Source organism: Maniola hyperantus, chromosome 3, assembly GCF_902806685.2.
Source record: "Maniola hyperantus chromosome 3, iAphHyp1.2, whole genome shotgun sequence".
NCBI lineage: Eukaryota > Metazoa > Arthropoda > Insecta > Lepidoptera > Nymphalidae > Maniola > Maniola hyperantus.
The window spans coordinates 8,201,631-8,222,017 of NC_048538.1; the positions used below are offsets into that span (position 1 = coordinate 8,201,631).

General features: G+C 36.1%; 2 protein-coding genes and 1 long non-coding RNA gene across 5 annotated transcripts in view; 2 read left to right on the top strand and 1 right to left on the bottom strand.

Moving 5' to 3' along the window:
* Positions 1 to 12,495: 12,495 nt before the first annotated feature.
* eIF1A (eukaryotic translation initiation factor 1A) lies at positions 12,496 to 13,392 on the top strand. The gene has a single exon (XM_034984624.2). The coding sequence runs from the start codon at positions 12,630 to 12,632 to the stop codon at positions 13,074 to 13,076; it is 447 nt and encodes a 148-aa protein (XP_034840515.1). The 5' UTR covers positions 12,496 to 12,629; the 3' UTR covers positions 13,077 to 13,392.
* A 2,865-nt stretch (positions 13,393 to 16,257) lies between these two features.
* Positions 16,258 to 17,632, bottom strand: LOC138404500 (uncharacterized). Its single transcript, XR_011238423.1, has 2 exons — positions 17,413 to 17,632; positions 16,258 to 17,087 (listed from the first exon to the last, which is right to left on the bottom strand). It is a non-coding gene; the product is annotated as an uncharacterized lncRNA (long non-coding RNA).
* Positions 17,633 to 19,749: 2,117 nt separating this feature from the next.
* spoon (A-kinase anchor protein spoonbill) overlaps positions 19,750 to 20,387 on the top strand; it is a 126,655-nt gene continuing 126,017 nt past the window's right edge. For 2 of the 3 annotated variants that reach the window (XM_034984620.2, XM_034984623.2), the window contains exon 1: positions 19,750 to 19,923. The gene's annotated coding sequence lies outside the window, so the exon portion shown is untranslated. Of the gene's footprint in view, positions 19,924 to 20,147; positions 20,265 to 20,387 lie in introns of those variants that run through there. The other variant, XM_034984621.2, reaches the window with a different exon arrangement.

Below are 20,387 nucleotides of genomic sequence, written 5' to 3' on the forward strand. Positions count from 1 at the left end.
ATTACCCAAATAATTGCAATTTAATATCAATTTTTTTTAAATCTTTATGTTATTGTTGTAGTAAGTAATAAATGGGTTTATTAAAATAAAAAAACGGAAAAAGTATTAAGTATATAGGTACCTACTTGTTTACTGTAATTATAAGCTAGAAAAATTCTTGTATAGAAACATGTTTGTAATATATGTCTGTATCAATTACACAATCCAACATTGTAAATTTACATTTTCAGTAATAAAGGATTTATTATTATTTATTATTATTATTATTATTTGTTAAAATTCTAATTAACTAAGTACCTACCTACATAATTACAATATTTTAAAATTATAAACCAGTCAAAATAGACATTTAAGGTTACAATAATTCACATAGAGCTAAAAAGCCTTATTATTGCTCTACCACAGTCCAGTCGACCATTACCTTTTACTTATTTAATATCATCATCGTGATCAACTCATAGCTGGCTCACTACAGAGCACAAGTTTCCTCTCAGTATGAGAACTGAGAAGGGTTTGGCCATAGTCCACCACGCTTACCAAGTGCGGATCGACAGACATCACACACCTTTGAGAACATTATGGAGGCATTCTCAGGCATGCAGGTTTCCTCACAATGTTTTCCTTCACCGTTAAAGCGAGTGATACCTATTTAATTTCTTAAAACGCACATAACTCCGAAAAGTTAGACGTGCGTGCCCGGGATCGGACCCCCGACCTTCCGAATCGGAGGCGGACGTCATAACCGCTAGGCTATCACGGCTCTATCAACTTTAATATCATCATCATCATCAGGATCAAGCCATAGCCGGGTCACTACAGAGCACGGGTTTCCTCATAAATATTGTACCTTACAATATGTAGGCATAATTTACCTGCTGACCAGTTGTATAATCTTGCTAACCAAGTAATTATTTTGTATTGGAACTATTATTTATATTGCAAACACATACCTACATTATTATCAAGCTGACCAAATATGACTTATTTTGCTTTATAAATAAGTACGTATTAATAAACTAAGTACCTATTTACTTAGTTTGTTTTCTTATCAAGTATTGCGCCCTTTTATTTTTAGTATTAGTAAAAACATTACCTACATGCTTGCAAAATGACTAGGTAGGTACCTATAGTTGATTTTTCTTACAAACCAAATATTTTAATTGCAGGTAGGTATGTGCTGTCTTAATTGGATTTGTTAAACATTCTTTATGTTGGTTAATTATGTATTTTAAGTATAAATTTGCAGGTCAATACAACAAAAAAAAAACTATACACGGTAAAATTTTAGTGGTTGTCTTCCCGCGGCAGAACGATTTGCCCTCAGTAGTACTATCGAAATATAGAGTTAGGCTTAAAAATAAAAATGTTTTTGTTTTGAAATAATTAAAAAAAAATCGACAACTCGAAAGTATGAGAAACAATAGTAACGCCCTAGAAGTAACGTGAATAGCAGGTAGGTACATCCACTCGAACCGCGCTGCCAATAAAGTGAAAAAGTTTAGAGCAAAATAAGCTCTCGCGCGTAGTGATACGACATAAACTAGCCTGCACGCACGCAGTATCACTATTGGTTCGAGGTCTCATTCGATTTTTGTTTTTCTCGATTGTAAATTTGACATTTTTGACTCTAATATTTTTTATATTTATAAATCGATTGTGATATCACTACATAATCATTTCGTTTCGGGAAAACAACCATCAAAATTTCAGCGTGTATACTATATATATACATACAGAAAAACTTATCACTAAATAATTTATGTTGATAGGTAATTAAAAAAAAAAGGTCATTTATTTACTTCCCATTATGAATTATTATCTAAGTCAGTACATCAAACCAATTGACTTTGAAAGCTTTCGAACCATTCTCGAACCTATCTGGGAACCTGTGTTGTGGTTACGCTAGTGCATATTGCGGCAACGCGCGCCGTTCAAACCTCCCAAAGTATCGATTGGAAACTAATCTTGCTTTATCGTATTGATTGAGATGGCCAAGAGCCAATTTAGCATTAGTCATAAGTATAATTTTTTATAGAGGAAATCTTTTTTATTCTAAACGAGATGGACAAAATTTGCCCTAGGCTGAAACGATGCCACGACTGCAAAACAACATGCGACTTTTTTTTCTTAAAATAGAAGATTTTTAGTGTTAAGGGGACTCAGTTCAGTGCTTTCTCCATACAAACGTAGGAGGGAAATTACAACAATATTCGATATTGTACGCACAAAACTAAGAATTATATCGATTTATCTCGTCATTATCTAGGTTTATTGATATATAAAACATTGAAAAAAATATTGATTTAAAAGTTACGAGGCTCAAAAGATTCCTATTTCAACACTAAATTAATTTTTAAAAACTAAAAACTTTGGGCGTAAATAAATAAGATTAGGGATATGAAAATTCTAAAACAATTTATCATTAGACGTAGTTTATTTATTCATTAGTTGAAATAACTTTACTTTGCCAACATAAATTCAGCAGTTTTTTCTCAAAAATACTTATCCTAAACCCTTTTCGCGCGCTTGATTTCAGTGAAAATCATCGTGCCTCTCAACTTTTTCATACAATGTCAAGTGAAAAGCAAACATGTTACCCACGTGCGCTGCCAATTTCGGTCGAGCGTCCTGCGTCACCTTAAATGGCATATATATCATGTCTGTACATTTATTAAATGGCACTTATATTATCATCTCTGTACATTCTGGGGTACGCCTCCATACAATTTTTGTCCATCTCCTTTTTAAGGGACTTTTGTAGGCTATCTTAATAGATCTTAATTATTGTTTTACAGACCCCCTCCAGTCTCCTCACACATTCGTGATAAATACCTATAGATATCATTTTCTAGAGCCGCTATAACAACTAATAAGAAGTATTTCAAAATGACCACCACGAAAGTTAAAAATAATTAAAAAGTGTCTTTTACGATGGTACGGATCCCTTCGTGCGCGAGTCCGACTCTCACATGGCCGATTTTTAGGGTTCCGTAGCCAAATGGCAAAAACGGAACCCTTATAGATTCGTCATGTCTGTCTGTTTGTCTGTCCGTCCGTATGTCACAGCCACTTTTTTATGAAACTATAAGAGCTATACTATTGAAACTTGGTAAGTAGATGTATTCTGTGAACCGCATTAAGATTTTCATACAAAAATAGAAAAAAAAACAATAATTTTCGGGGGTACCAAAAATGGGGTTTATGGGGTTCCCCATACTTGAACGAAAACTTAAATTTTTTTTTCATCAAACCCGTACGTGTGGGGTATTTATGGATAGGTATTCAAAAATGATATTGAGGTTTCTAATGTCATTTTTTTCTAAAGTGAATAGTTTGCGCGAGAGACACTTCCAAAGTGGTAAAATGTGCCCCCCCCCCCCCCCCCGGCCCCTTTGTAACTTCTAAAATAAGAGAATGGTAAAATTAAAAAAATATATGATTTACATTACCATGCAAACTTCCATCGAAAATTGGTTTGAACGAGATCTAGTATTTAGTTTTTGATTTATCGTTCAAAATGTCGATAAAATACGATTGTAGTACGGAACCCTCAGTGCACGAGTCTGACTCGCACTTGGCCGGGTTTTTAAGTGTTTTATTTACTTGTGAAACCTTAAATTTTATAGAGAGAGGGTTTTAAGAGATCTGATTTTGAAGGAAAGCCTAACTTTGTGCAACTTAAACAGCAAAGTAGAACCGTACCATCATTTTTTTTACACGATTGCATAGCACATTCGCGGTATTTCTCAATAATACATTTGCAGAAGCTACATTTGGCAGGCTACCCAGTTCAAAAACGATTATGATTATTGATTACCACAGCTTCCGCGACTCGCTGGGAATCGGGATGAATGTGTTACGTGTAACAGAGTACTTAGTAATAGTAGCTACCGCCTACCTATATAAATTAGAGCTTAGCCCTAGGGTTACCGAGGGACGTCCGGGCACGCTTTGAAAGGCACTGAAGGTGAGTAAAGCTCATCGATATAAATGACAAGATATACCCAAGCGAACAAAATTTTTCACGGTTTTGGAACCAAATATATCAGCGCCACCTCTTAGATAGGTACTAATGAACGACCCGTTTGAAATCCAGACGTCCGTCACTGAGGTTGCTTTGGTGCTATTAGCACCAATGAGAGTTTGTTTGTTTGTGTGGACTTACTTTCCAATCTACGTTCCCTTGTTCTGCTTAATTCAATTTTGCTTAAAGTCGAACTGGAAATAACTAAATGTACCTATATCTCTAAGCTAAAAACAAAGATGCAAGTTTTGTCAAAATCCATAGAAACCAAAAAATACTGTATCAAAATTGGTTTAGCTGTTGAGCCGAGGAAAGGTATCAGCCATACAGACACAGTTTCCCATTTTTAGGGTTCCGTACCTCAAAAGGAAAAACGGAACCCTCATAGAATCACTTTGTTGTCTGTCTGTCAAGAAACCTATAGGGTACTTCCCCGTTGACCTAGAATCATGAAATTTGGTAGGTAGGTAGGTCACACGTAAGGAGGAAAATCGAAAACCGTCAATTTGTGATTACATCACAAAAGAAAGATTACAATGTGTTCATAATTAGTATTTTCAATTTTCAAAGTAAGATAACTATACCAAGTGGGGTATCATATGAAAATATGAAAGGGTTTTACCTGTATATTCTAAGTAAGATTTTTATTTATTTTTATGCATAATACTTTTTGATTTATCATGCAAAATGAATGAAATGTCGAAAAAATACGACTGCAGTACGGAACTTTTGGTGCGCGAATCTGACTCGCACTTAGCCTGTTTTTTTATTATTAATATTAGTGTGGATTTAGATACGAATTTATTTATTGTTTATTTATGCCTAACTTTTGCTCGCGCCTTCACTCGCGTGATATAATTTGTAGCCACAGATCCCTAATAGCACTCGGGGATACTGTAGTATCTGTGAAAGAATTTTCAGAATCGGATTAAGTTCTAGTTCTAGGGATCACCCCCCTACCTAATATTATTAGTAGATATTTTAAACTAGTCACCGCATTTCAATAGCCGCGTCCACACCGACTGAGCACAACTCGTGAGCTACGATTGGATTTCCTGCTCGCGAAGCATTGTCAGGCTCTGTGGCATAGTACCCAAGGCAAGGGAAGGTTGCGCGCAGGCCTCGCGAGCTTCTTCGCTTCTTTTGCACTAGCTCTCGAGCGTCGTCACATCCGTCCACATCGTCCACAGCTCATAGTCGTTTATGAGCATCAACCAAAACCGACAACGCATGACTCGCGGTCGAGCGGCGGCGCTCGGCCGAGGCAACGAGCGCCTGAGGCAGCCCAAGCCACGTCCACAGTGGCTGACATTGGCTCGCGAGGCTGCCTCGCATGTCGTGCTCTGTCTGGACGCGGCTTATGGCTATCAATATCGTTTTATTTCGTGTTAGAAAAACTCGGCATTAGCATGTAAACGAAATAATTATGTAAAGCGTGCTAGCTAGCCCGGGAGGCTGCGCGCGTGTCAAGGCCGCGTCCCCGACCGTGACCGACGCTCGCGCCACCTCGCGCAACGCGCAGCGCCATTGAATTATTATGTACTCGCCCGCCTATACGGTGAGTTTTCATGAAGTACACAATAAGTGTAATAGGGTGAAACTAGGTCCAACTTTACCGATGAAAAACATGTTTTTAATCGATTACAAGTTAACCATTGACTGCGATCTCACCTAATGGTAAGTGATAATGCACTCAGCACTCTCTTAGTCTATGCAGTCTAAGATATAGCGGTCAACTTGGAAGTTGTATGGAAGTTTTATTAAACCTTTAAGTACTGGTTTTGGTTACTTACCCTTTTTTTCGAGGTTTCTGGACCGATTTGCAATTTTTTTTTTAATCAACAGGAGAGTTGTTTTCGTGGTGGTCCCATAATTTTTTTTTGATCCAACTCCTGAATCCTGATGCTGCAGGGTTTGATTTCTAGTTTCTACACGGCATCATACCGGAACGCTAAAGCGCTTGGCGGCACGGCTTTGCTAACTATAAGCAACGAACTTCCTTATTTTCCGAGAAACAAAACGTGTGCGATAGAGTAGTGTTAGTGTGCTGTATACCATTAATGTGCCCAAATCTGCTAACAAATTAGCACAAAAGTAAATGCGGTGGGTCAATTTATAGGTATCACGTTGCTAACAGCTAAAGGTAACATTAGGTAACTCACTTTTCTTAAATTCTGAGTGTAGATTTTTATGTATGTATTACAGAAGATTGTTAATAATTAATATTTAGTACCTACTATTAATAGCCAGACATTTTCCGTCGGCGGTAATTTCCGCCATACGCTTTAAAGCTCGGGAAAAAATAACATAAGGATACCTATAATCTTACTTGAGTCGTAATTTTTATATTATGCAGGAAATATACATAAAAATCATCACTCAGACTTTAAGAAAAGTGGGTAATGTTTTACGTACCTACCTTTAGAAATTGGCACTAACTTTGGCATTAACACCACTTTAGCACACACATTTCATTTCTCAAAAAATATGGTAACGTCTAACGACACTGAGATCTTGGACCGTTATTTTAATTCAATTTTGGAAATACATACCTACCTACTATTTTTGATTAAAATGTTAATTATGAGATATGTTAATTATGAGATTGTAAGTATTACGAATCATCTGGCACAATACGTTGTACAAAAATCATCCATCAGTACATAGGTACGTAAGTTTATGCACATAGGTACTGCTTACTGCCCGTGTGTACTGTGTTGTGTGGTTACAACCACAGAATAATTAACAGACAACAGTAGATAAGTACATCCTGTAACTTCGTACAGAGAAAATTATTCAAATATAATTTAAAAGCATCTTTCAGCGCCATCGTTCAGCGCACTTCTACTCCTTTCCTTTACTTTTTCTCTGTATTGGTTGTATTCATACAAACTAGCGCTATCTCTTAGTGATGTGGTTATCTCTACCTGTTTATTTCAATGTCCACAAAAACTTTTTAAATTGTAACCATAAGCGTATATTATACTTACTAGATGATTGATGACGCCCGCGAATTTGTCCGCGTGGATTTAGGTTTTTTTTTTAATCCCGTGGGAACTCTTTGATTTTCCGAATGAAAAGTAGCATATGTCCTTCCCCGGGATGCAAGCCATCGCTCTACCAAAGACAGAATCGGTTGAACGGATGGGCCGTGAATGGCTAGTAGACACTTTCGCATTTATAATTATATATTATGTAAGGTCTTGTAAGGTATATTAACACAAATAGCCTTGGTACGGTCTATGTAAATGTAAGGAACCATATTACGGGATTCAGTTCAATGGCGTAAACGCCTCCGCTCGGATACACGTGCCATGTTGTTCGGTCAACGCGGTGAAGGTCATACATCCCAAATTGTACCAAAGCAACTCGCTGAAATACGAACTAGGGTCGACAAACTCATGAAAATCTTCCAGGGTATCCGACCTTGACCTTTCATCGCGCAAGCGCTGTCACTACTGATACCCTGACCTTGTAACGAAAGAACAGGCCTATATACCGCCTACCTATTTATTATATAAATTTAGCAACATTCCCTTGTAGGTATCTAGATGGATTAGGTATGCTGCTAAAATACCAGGCATCCTTGTAAAGATTTGTACCTTCTTACATTAGAATTAAGATTACAGCTAAAATTTGTTTGTTGTCCACTATAAACCACTGACCACTAAATTCTTACTTACAGTAGATAAATCCATATTAATATTATAAATTCGAAAGTGTGTGACTGTCTTTCTGCTTTAAACGATTGTTTATGAATGTTTTATGCCTATTTGAAACTACCTACTTATAAACATTAATGATTTTAAGCTTATTTCGTGGTTTAACGACATAAACTTCTTCTTCTTCTTCGTCGTGACACTCTTGGCAGAGTGGTCGTGGTCATCACGAAGTGACATTTTTGGGGGCAGATGTTATATGCCTCACGAGCATTCGCCACTTCTCCCTGCTGGCCGATAGTCTGGTGCATTCGTGCACGGGACCGCCCACAGCGCGCTTAATTTGGTCGGTCCATCGCGTAGGTGACCTTCCTCGCCCTCTGGTAAAACCTTACACGACATAAACATTACTCGTGAAATGATAAACCCCGTATTGAATCGCACTAAGAAATTTAGGCGCGTACCAACATTTTTTTGCCGGAATCAAAACTGTAGCTAATAGAGAAGAAATAAAAATCTATTGTTAAGAGTTTACTTTTTACTAAGCTATTATAGTGATCGCGATCGATTTGCTGTTACCCATTGAGAAGTTCCATCCTCTATTTCTGAAACAGTTCATCAAATCTTCACCAAACTTACATGGTACCAACCTGACAGTACAATCTTTGTAAAGAAGAAGAAATTGTGAAAATCGGTTCCAATTTGACGGAGTTATGGAGTAAAATCGACAAATGCTGTTACCCGTTGAGAAGTTCCATCCTCAATTTCCAAAATTGTTCATCAAATCTGCAATAAACTTACATGGCACCAACATGATAGTAAGTATAACCTTTGTATAGGAAAAAGAATTTTGAAAATCAGTTCAAATTTGACGGAATTATGGTTACTCCATAAAACCGATAAAAAATTTGATCCGTTATCCCGAAGAATCCCTAACTTTATTCGGGATAAAAACTAGCTACCAAGTTTCATTAAAATCCGTTCAGTAGTGTTCGCGTGATGCGGGCATAGACAGACAGACAGACAAAAATTCCAAAAAATAAATAAAATAGTTTTGGGGTCTATATCGATAATAATGTTTTCCCCTATTAAAAGATAGGTAAGTAATAAGTATGTATATGTAGGCTAGAGAGATCTCATAACTTTTTAACAAAGAAGGCGTTATGAACTTGTGAGTCTTTGCAACTTTTACATAAATAATTTTATTCATATTCATAGATAATAATCATCGATATAGAATTTGATCGTAGTTGATCTAGTACAAAGGCAGTTAGAAGAAAGGCATTTTAACACTTTAGGTACCTAACTAGCAACTCAATGTTTTAGAAAGGCACAAAAGTTAAGTACTGTACGTAGGTACCTGAAACCATTATAATACCTATCTGAAAAGTTGTCTGTGCATTTTGATATTTCGCTAATTTGAGTGGATAAAATAAGTATTCAGTAGCATCAGAACGTAGGTGGACAAGCGCAGGCCGCTGCAGGGGAAGCGAGCATTAACCCTTCCTGCAGTTCATTCGCCGTCTGGCCTCACCCCTACAGTCCCACCCACGCTCACCCCTTGAATGACGCCGCCGGCTCGACTGCACGTTTGCCATACTGCAACCTACAACCCAACTTAGGTTGGTACCTACTTATAAATAGGTACTACCTCCGACGCCGAAAAAATAATAATTTTGAACTAATCAATACCTGGGGTAGGTAGTGGCGCAAGACCGTGCCGTGTGAAAGTCCCTACAGAAGATCTGTGTCCAGCAGTGGACGTCTATCGATTGATGATGATAAACTTGTAAAAAAATAAATTATATGCACTCATAAGGTAAAGCGCAGAAGCACCTATCACTTCAACGTCTTCCATAGTGAATAAGGTTGGAACATATGTATGGAGAGTCTAGTTATATCGGCTCCACCACGGTCTAGCTCTAGAGCGACTTTTGTTGGTTGTTGGACTGTTGGACGACTAAGTGGAGCCGACAAGAGTCGAAAGTCGAAATTTTACTTAGTCGAGTCGTAAGCGAAAGGGTATAGAAGCCCACCGACTAATAAAATTATTATTATTACTAGCTGATGCCCGCGACTTCATCCGCGTGGATATTTAGGTTTTTAAAAATCCCAGGGAACTCCGGTATAAAAGTAGCCTATGTCACTCTCCAGTCCCAAGGTCTTTAACTATATCCATGCAAAATGATTACATAGATCTACCCGCCTTCTCCACTCCTGTACCGCTGGCAAGTAACATACCGATGCAAGGCCCAATACAAATAGGAATGTTAGTAGGATTTGGAAGCAAGCGGCATCGCGTCGGTTTAGTTAGTCGTTCCCTTGTCTAATCGACTTAGTAGACCAGTTTATAAATCACCACGATTAAGGAATGCAATTCCTTACAGCATCAGGGTTGAGGAGTTGGTTCCTCGAGTTCAACTAAAGTCTTTACTTGGTAGGAAGCTATCTCCAATATCAATTTATCACCGCGAGTTTCTAAATCCCATCAGTTTAGGTGTTCAGGTCCCGTGCAGCATCAGGATTGAGGAGTTGGAATCCTTTTACTATGGAACGATGTTGCAAAGTTTCTCTATTAATTAAAAATGAAATTACGCAAATCACTTCAGTGATCTCGGAGATTTCGGTGTACAGAGGTAGAAAAACCCAACTCCTCATTTTTGAAAGTTGGTTAAAAAAGTAGCCTATGTTACTCCCTGGTCAATTCTCTACTTGTCGGTGTAAGTCCCGTCAAAATAGGTTCAGCCGTTCCGAAGAATTAGCCCGTTCAAACAGACAGACAAAAAAGTGTAGGGTTCCGTAGTCACAATCCTCGAAAACAGATATAACTCCTTAAACTATGAACCCTACTTAGCCATGATAGCCATGAGCCTTTAAAATTGATTATAATATACTACTGCTGTGAATTTTTTCACGTTCCTATATACTACCATTTGGCTGATAGAGAGTATAACCCTGTGGTTATACTGTTGTTTACAAATGCATGACGTCAGAGCACAGATAATCTATCGGCCAAACATGGCCGACAGTGTTTTCACCTGTCTAAGAAAAATATTTTTTTAAATTAAAGTTTTACGGTTTTTAGGGCGCAAAAAAATATAGTGTTAATTTTTTTGATATAATAGGACAAATATTAACCATTTAAGACCAACTTAAAAAAATTGTCAAGTAGCCTATTAATTCCATTGAACTATAAACTCACAATGTAACACATTTCCAAAGTTACCCGTACCTAGCTATTGTACCAACTCAGTTGTGATTAATTTTTTTGCACACGATTTTTTTTTATAAAAATCTCTCTGCTACAGCACTGGAAACGTCAAAAAATTTTGTTTAATTGAAAATTCGACTGTAGTTTCCAAAAGTTTCGAATTTTTGTAGGTTAATATTTAAGGTGAAATCCTAGATTAAAATCGAAATCGTTTGTGGAAATCCGTGGAAACACTGCGTGACACTAACATACTCTAAGATATGTGGTAGTACAAAAAAAAGTCACAGTTATTTTACCTCTGAGGCTCTGACGTTATTTTGGCACCTTTGCTAACACAGATATTTCCAAGTATACTCAGAATAAGGACTGTTAGGAGTAGCCCTATTATTGTGACACTTACTGTTAGAGCGAGATAGCTAAATGCATTTAAGCTCTTGTTAGAACGTGACAAAATGATTATGTCCTTATCACCGTGGCCACTTTTTTTGTTTGTCAAAATGTATTTGTATGTGAGTATTTGACAAACAACGTGAAGTGTAGAAGGAACAGGACATTTCACAAATAAGAAAATCTGCTTGAGCGAGAGGGACTGAGGGGGCCACGCTAGTTGCATCTGGACATATCTGTGCAAGTAGGTATATATCAAGGAAATATCTGTGGAAAATATGATGCTAATCTGTGTAAATCATAGAGTAAAATAAGAAGGCTTTAAGAAGGTGTGTAACCGTCACAGATATGTAACCGTTGTGTAACCGTAGACTGATTAAAAAAGCTAGACTAAAGTACTGTGTAACCACGTCTGAGATAGAGATATCATGACGTTACGATGAATAACACGACAATGTACCATCGTTTAGTACTACACTGGCACCGATTCTAAGCACATCCTAATTTTAGAGTATTCGCACCCTCTTCTTACTATTGTAATATGAAAAGGACAGAAGCAGTTTGACATTTCAGTTTAGAGAGAGACTAGAGAATCGGGGCCAATATTTGTATTAACCGATCAACAATATTTGTATTAAACGTTTTTTATGTGAAAACAAATAAATAACTAGTTAATGAGAAATACAATGACGCAATGAATTGTCAAAGTTTGTTTTGCAACTAAAGTTGTAGACCTTGAAAAAACCTGTTACAAGATGAGGGACAAAAATAGGTTAGCTGCGTCTTTGTTTATCACATTTGTAACTTTATTTGTGCTCTCTTTTTAGTGTGAATGAGAAAGCAAACGTTCCTTTGTCTAGCTTTATTACTCTGTCTACGCTAATACCGCACTTTTGACATGACAGTGATCCATAGAGTTAAAATGGCGCCGTGAGGGGTCATATTTTGGTATAAGTCCCGCAAATGGCTTGCGCTGGAACCATGTCTTATTAACACTTCTTACGTCAGCTGAAAAAAATACCATCAGCTTGAAACTTGAGTCTAGTGCTGACGTCACTAAAATGGCGGCCACGCGCATTAGCAATTTTCGGGACTTTTACCTCAGGCTCAGACCTAAGACTAAGGATCATTTTGTATTTTGTATGTAAAGCCCGTGATCACAGACAGTGGTCTGTGCCCGTGATAAAGCGAGAAAAAGACAGCATTTGACAGTGACAGTGGTGACAGTGAAATGCGAATGCATAAACCTCAGATTGGTCAACCAAGCAACCAATTTGTGAGATTTATATAAAAATAAACTCTAGGCTCAATATTAAATTGTATGTTTCTACTCAAGATTATATAAATTATGCCGAAAAACAAAGGAAAAGGTGGTAAAAACAGGAGGAGGGGAAAGAATGAAAATGAAACAGAAAAACGTGAGTTAGTCTTTAAAGAAGACGGGCAGGAGTACGCCCAAGTCACAAAAATGCTCGGTAATGGCCGCTTGGAGGCCATGTGCTTCGATGGCATAAAACGTCTTTGCCACATCAGAGGGAAATTGAGAAAAAAAGTATGGATAAATCAAGGAGATATCATACTTATTGGCTTACGAGATTACCAAGACGCCAAAGCTGACGTCATCTTAAAGTATACCCCTGACGAGGCCAGGAATCTGAAGACGTACGGAGAATTCCCAGAAACAGTGCGTATCAATGAGACAGTGGTGTACTCTGTCGATGGGCTGGACGAAGATATCGAGTTTGGAGACGAGGTTAGCTCAGAAGATGAAGCAGATGCTGTCGATGCTATATAAGTAATTTTTTGTTTCACATCTACCTATGTAAGTCTATGTAAATTTATTTTCTGTTTTAAATATAAATAAAGTGTCATTGTGATTTTGATAATGTTACTGTTTACTAAACCTAAATAATTATCAAAATTATTAAGTATTGTCTTTAATTGGAAGAAGTTAACAATGATCCCACTATTTATTTGAAAAATAGCAAACCTAAGTTTACAATAATATAATAGCAAAAAAATTAAAAGTGCAACATTCCTTGAACTCTTCAATCCATGTTAATTATAAAATTGTAAGGAATGTATATAATTAAATAACTTTAAATGCAAAACTATTGTTATTTATTTAAAGTTCACTTAGTATTTAAGTACTAGCCGCTATTAACGGCCCATATGTAACATTTTACGACTGGTAGTTTTTTATTTGGAAACTATAAATACAATAACTAATGTTTCAATGGCACTGTTTCTGTTGTCTTTCTCTAAACTAAATTTAGAGTATCTGCATCCTTTTCTTTTTAGTATTGCTAAAAAAGGACATGGATTTTACATTTAAAGACTAAATTTTAGTGCATACTACTAATTTAAACAATCGGTTGGCAGCTAAAGTCACGAGGTTTGACTGCTCTAAATTAAGCGATAAGCATAGTAAGCGAATTAATTTTAAAAAGCTGTAATTTGACTTATTGATCCACTGTCAGCCAACATTGCTTTATTGCCATCTCTTTATTGGGTACACTGCAGTAAATGATACTATGCTCATATTTTTGGTTTGGTGCTGGACTCTTAATAAAATTGTAACAATACAATATAACAATAATATGATCTTCTCTGAGATACAGTGAGTAGGTACATCTCTATTTCTATTTGTAAAAACTGTAATAAAATGTACTTTTTTGAATATATTATTAATTATTATCTGTAATATTTTATAAAAGTAAAGGTACAAAGCTACTTGCCGGCTACTTCACTACTATGTTGCGATACCTATAACATGAATTTAAGCTATAATGAAACACACACTATATTGTTAATTCAAACAATGTACCTACCTACATTGATTTGGTAATAATGTGTTGAAGGCTAGGTATTTTTTTCATCTAGGTACTTGTGCTCTAAGGGTGAAATCTATAGAGCGCATTCTGACTTTGCCTAGACTTAAGACCATAGCTTAAGACAGAGTTAAAACGAGACAGATGTATATCTCTCACATAAATCTGTCTCATTTTAACACAATCAAAGTCAAAATGCGCTCTATAGATCTCAGCCTTAGTTTTAAAGCTATTTAAGTATAACACAATCTCATATCAATATCATAATATAACTCAACCAAAACTACATAATAAAGTATAACAACATAACTAAAGGTCAATAACCCTGAATAAGTGACTTCTATGTAGTACTATACACATTTCTGCAGAATGCAACTCATTTTTGCTTGCCCAGTGTTATTTTGAATTTTTCACAGCTTCATAGAACACTATATTTACTGACAAACGTTGTTCCATACATTAAATTCAATGTCCTGAGTGTAATTTTATCAAGATTCTCAATTTGGGTTCTCAGTTTTTCAGGTCAGGTTCCTTTTTTCAGGTTAAAGGTATATTTGGTGTTAAAGGTTGTATGTATGTTTCGCGCGTTTTTTTTACTACCATTATCCTAAACTCTGCTGATTTTACTGCAGTATTTAGGGTTTCCATACCTCAAAAGGAAAAAGAAACCCTTATAGGATCACTTTGTTGTCTGTCTGTCTGTATCTGTGTGTCTGTCAAGAAAATCTACTGTCTACTGTCTGTGTACTGTGTACTTTCCGTTGACCTAGAATCATGAAATTTGGCAGGTAGGTAGGTCTTATAGAAGACATTAAGGAATAGAATCCGATTTATTGAATTACATCATAAAAAAAAGTTAAAATGTGTTCATGAAAGGTCTTGACCTGTACATTCTAAAACAGATTTTTATTTATTTTTATGCATCATAGTTTTTGAATTATTGTGCAAAATGTCGAAAAAATACCACTGTAGTACGGAACCCTCATTGCGCGAGCCTGACTCGCAATTGGCCGGTTTTTTAAGTGTTTTATTTACTTGTGAAACCTTAAATTATATAAAATTTAATATAATTAATTAAAAAAAATAAGGTATTATATAAGTCCCGCAAATTGCTATTGCGCTGGAGCCATGTCTCATTAACATCGTCGTGACGTCAGCCGATTTTTTTTTTTTAGAATAGCTAAAATCTATACTCAATAATCAAATGTTATTAGCATGGTGCGCTAATCTTTTACTAGGTGCTCCAGATTCCAACTGTTTAATCTGACTCTTCAGTAGCACTGCCTACCTGAACAATGAGAACAGAGTCACTGAAGATTTAGGCCATAGTCCACCACGCTGGTCAAGTGCAAATTGGCAGGCTTCATTCACATTGAGAATGGTATGGAGAACTCTTAGGCATGCAGGTTCCTTTACAATGTTTTGTTTTTATATTTAATTACTTAAAATGTGCATAACTTGAAAAGTTAGAGGTGCGTGCCCGGGAACGAACCCCGGGCCTTGCGAATAGAAAACCGAAGGTTGTAACCACTAGGCACTAGCCAAACAAAATGATAATGTTCTGTAACGTTCCATGATCTCTGGTTCCGTCACGGAACAGAAAGAACAGTGGAAGTGCAATTCACCAAAATTACTATAGGAACCGCTGTCGCCAAACTCATACAAATATACCGATAGTCATATATTGCACTACAAAGAAACAAATCATTTGATTTGTCGTTTAAGTTTAGTCAAAACTAGCCTACGTCACAGATTTGGAAATAAACCCTGACGCTCTAGAAATAAGATTTATTTTGCTTTAGCGGAAGAACGTATTTACGAGCTATAGTCACACTCACGTCACACTAGATTCAATTGTCCAATTAATTCCGCTACTTGACCATAGATGGCGGTATTCTAAGTAGTAGCAATTATAAACTTAATTACTTTAAACATATGGTTGACATTTGCGTGATCGGTCGATTTTTTTTCCTCCTCAGTTAAGGCTGCACCACGTAGCTCAATGAATTACCTATCGATATCGATAGATACTCGTTATTTTGTTCATTCGCAAAAATAAAATTAAAAAAGGTAATTATAAAATTGAATAAAAGTGCTGGTATGTATGCATGCCTTTTACAAGTATGCACAATAAATACTGCAACGTATGAAAATAGATAAATTTTATTTATTGCCCTTGAAATAAAACATATTTGTTAAGAAACTGGCGTTTCGAAAGTCTTATTTTTAATTTTAATAAATGGTGTATGCGAACATTTATGTATATATTTTTCGACTATTGCCTTCATCAAATCGGTAACGTGATTAGACGCAGGAATCTCCGAATCACTTTGTCTTTTTGAAGAACCTGGAGTGACCACATTTATCATTTTGTGGCTGAAACCAAAATTAAATTTTGAGAATAAATCCGTACTAATATTATAAATGCGAAAGTGTGTCTGTCTGTCTGTCTGCTAGCTTTTCACGGCTCAACCGATCAACCGTTTTTGATGAAATTTGGTACAGAGATAGCTTGCATCCCGGGAAAGGACATAGGAAGTTGAAAAGTTCCCACAGGATTTTTAAAAACCTAAATCCACGCGGACGAAGTCGCGGGCATCATCTAGTACCTATATAAAAATGAATAGGAGAAAAATTAATTAGTGTGTTTATGAATTAAATTTGATATTTAGTCAGTCAATCTTCATACAAAAATATAACTAAGAGGTGTGTTGTTTTGTATTATAATATCAAGTATTTTCAATACTTACTGAAAGTAATAAAATAAAACAAGGTTATTTGATTAAAAGACTTAACGATTTTCATTGATGGAAGCGCAGTAGGTTTCGTATATTATCTATATCCTTTATTTGATATTATAAAATCGACTTCTAAAAAAATGTTCAGAGCATATCATGCTTGATTTGGTTGGCATCCAATTAACTCTACCCGTTGCATCTATCCATTTCTCTTTGATGCTTGCATCTTTGGGAAACCTAAAAATATTTTAAATGAAGGTTAGAGGAACTACTGATGTCTATTTAGTGATCAATGCAACGTCTCACTCATTAATAAATTATAATTATTGCGTTACTATTTATTTATATCCTTGTATCGATATCAATCGATAAATTCAATATTCTACTTGGCCACATCACTATTTGAGTAGCGAACACGAAGCGAAGTACTTTCGGAATAGAATCAATCCAAAATAAACTTTATTTTAATTGTTTAAGGTTGATTTTGACTAACCGTTCTATTAAATATTAGTAAATTGAAATAAATTAAGATTTTATAGAAAACAATGAAAATCGTACTTACCGATGATACGAAACACCTCCATTTTTAAGATTTTTTCTCCTACTATCATTTTTACACTCCAAAACGGAACAGTAACATTGCTAGGGCAATATGAATTTGTCGCGAGACTACCAACTCCACGCGATGTTAGAACGCGACTGGGATCAGTTTTACGTAACTACGCTTAATTGTGGCACGCGTGCCACGCCTACTTAGCACTTCCACTGTTTTTTTTGTTCCGTGGGTTCCGTGCTCTTACACTAACGACGGGTAACTTTAAAAATGTTAACCAATGTACAGGCTGTGACAAGGCTATCTTGGCGCGTGGCGAAAATCGGAACTAACGTTGCCGTCAAGTCTACCCTTTGTTCTTCTTTGAATAGTGTAAGAGGCCCCGTAAACGTTCGAGCATTTTTGTCAAATTTACGTTTTGTTCGATGACGTCATCAAACACAAGAGCACGGTGCAAATACCATTCAAACAATAACCAAATTATTAAATATGTAAGTATGATTTCTTTTGTTGTTCTGTCCCTTTCAGGAATGTTACGCATCTGACAAGTCCACCTTTGTCTGAGGTTCAATGCAAATAAATTACAGTGACAACCATAGAGAACGAGAGTTGCCCTAATGTCTGCCTATATAAAATAGGTACAGTGCGACAAGGCTATCTTGGCGCGTGGTGAAAATTGGAACTAACGTTGCCGTAAAGTGTCCCCTTTATTCTTGTTTGAATATTCTAAGCCTTTGTTCTCCAACAGCGCCCCCCTGTCAATGTCATTCAAGTGCCACGAGAGCCTTGTCGCACATTTTTTGACGTTTCCAGTGCTACCATTTTTATGAAAAATGACTTGTGCGGGGGGCAAAAAAAATCACCTGCTGTAAATTGTTTAATAATATCTAAGACCACCTAATTACTCAATAAAATATATATTTTTGTAAATCATATCCTAAACCCTTTTTTAAAGCACTATTATACCTCCCTGTAAGTACTAGTTTTTTATTTTCGTAATTAATTACTACTTTTACTGCTTACTTTTTTTTGTTGGGCACGTTGTAGTTTGTGCCCAATAAACCTCTGTGATAGTAATTTATTGTGAATATTACGAGTTTTATTTAGTTTTCTGTTTTAAATTTAGTATTGAAGGTGTGTAGAAGCCATTGCTGTGTAAAAGTTGTAGCGAACGCAAATTATGAAACATTACCGTTTCCCTAGCGTTTATGTTCCTATGTAAATTAGAAGAATAAATAAATTATATTATTATTAAATAAAATTATAACCTTTCATACGTGAGTATTATTTCTTTTGTTGTTTGGCCCTTTCGGGTATGTACGCGTCTGACCATGTCTCTTGATTCTGTCTGTGCTTTCGACGCAGAATCCAGAAATGGATACTGCGCTGAGCATAGGCTCTGAGTGATGAGCACCGCAGACAAAGGATTTCTTGCATTAACTTTAGCAATGTGTTTAAAAAAAAGAAAAAAAGGAGTCGTTGGGCACGAGCATGGTTAAAACAGCGAGATATATTCACACATGAAAATTTACTGAAAGAAATATGGAGCTAAAATGGAACGTTTGTTTGACAAACATAGCCGTACACCGTCAAGCATGTTTGACAAACAGACCGTCAATCAATTTTGCCAAACACGTAGTTTGTTTGACAAGCACGTAGTTTGTTTGATAAACACGTGAAAAACGACCGGTCAAGCATGTTTGTCATACACGTAAAATTTGGCAAACATACTTGACCGTCTGCGGGGCCTCTAAGCCTTTGTTCTCCAACAGCGCCCCTCTGTCAATGTCATTCAAGTGCCAAGAGAGCCTTGTCGCACTGTATATCGTGTAGACAGACCTATCTATTTTATTATCTATATTGGAAATACGTGAAATAACGTAGATAGAGTAATAAAGGTAGATGCAGGAACGTTTGCTTTCTCATTCAAACTAGAAAAGAGAGCACAGATAAAGTTACAAATGTGATAAACAGAGACGCAGCTAACCTATTTTTTGTCCCTTATCATGTAACTGGTTGTTTTCAAGAATACATACAACTTACATACAAGAAGTTGCAAAACAAACTTTGAGAATTCGTGGCGTAATTGTATTTTTCATCAGTTATTAACTTGTTTTCACATAAAAAACGTTGAATACAAATATTGTTGATCGGTTAATACAAATATTGACTACTAAACAATGGTAATAATTGTCGTGTTATTCATCGTTACGTCGTGCTATCGCTATTCCATACGCAGTTACACAGTACTTACATCTACCTATTATTCTATCTACGTGAAATAAGCACAGAAATAAATCTCTATGGAAATAAGCGAATGATTTTAGAAGGTTGCCAACCTGTCACCGCCATATTGAATTCTGTTGTGCTTCGGTGGAAAACATTGTGAGCACGTGGATTATTGGAAATTAATTTATTAAGTGAAATTTATAAGTACATAAATAATATCGGTTATCTGGTTTTCTGGATTGTTTAGTTTTCTTGATTAGGAAGTGACCCAATTCGACATTGGATATTAAAGTAAGTACAAAAGTCAGAAACGTATCTATGCCGGTAACAATTCCACATTTTAGACCAAGTGGTTGGTCCCGCAGTAGGTTGTCGATATGATTTTGTATAATCGTTACTGTTTAATTAACTAAATAACATCAAATCTAATGTTATGTTTAATTAGCATATTAATTATAGTTTTGACATATATAAAATTGCGTAACCTTTCATTTTATAATTTGGTACAAATGCTTACGTGTTGTCCGCGAAGGTTTCCACACTGCTCGTGACCCTCGCCGGACAACGTAATACGTTTCAATCTTAAAAATTTAAAAGCACATGGTTTAAACATTGGAAGCATGGCTGAGAAAGTAATGTATACGTGTCTTATAATAATTATTATTGTCGCCTAATCATCGATTGAGCTACTTTTACATTTATAACCCATACATGCTTTTTCGAACAATTTCCGTATGGCATGGCATTGACCGGTT

Excerpts from the sequence above, each read along its gene's own strand:
- eIF1A (XM_034984624.2), top strand. The coding sequence starts at position 12,630 with ATGCCGAAAAACAAAGGAAAAGGTGGTAAAAACAGGAGGAGGGGAAAG.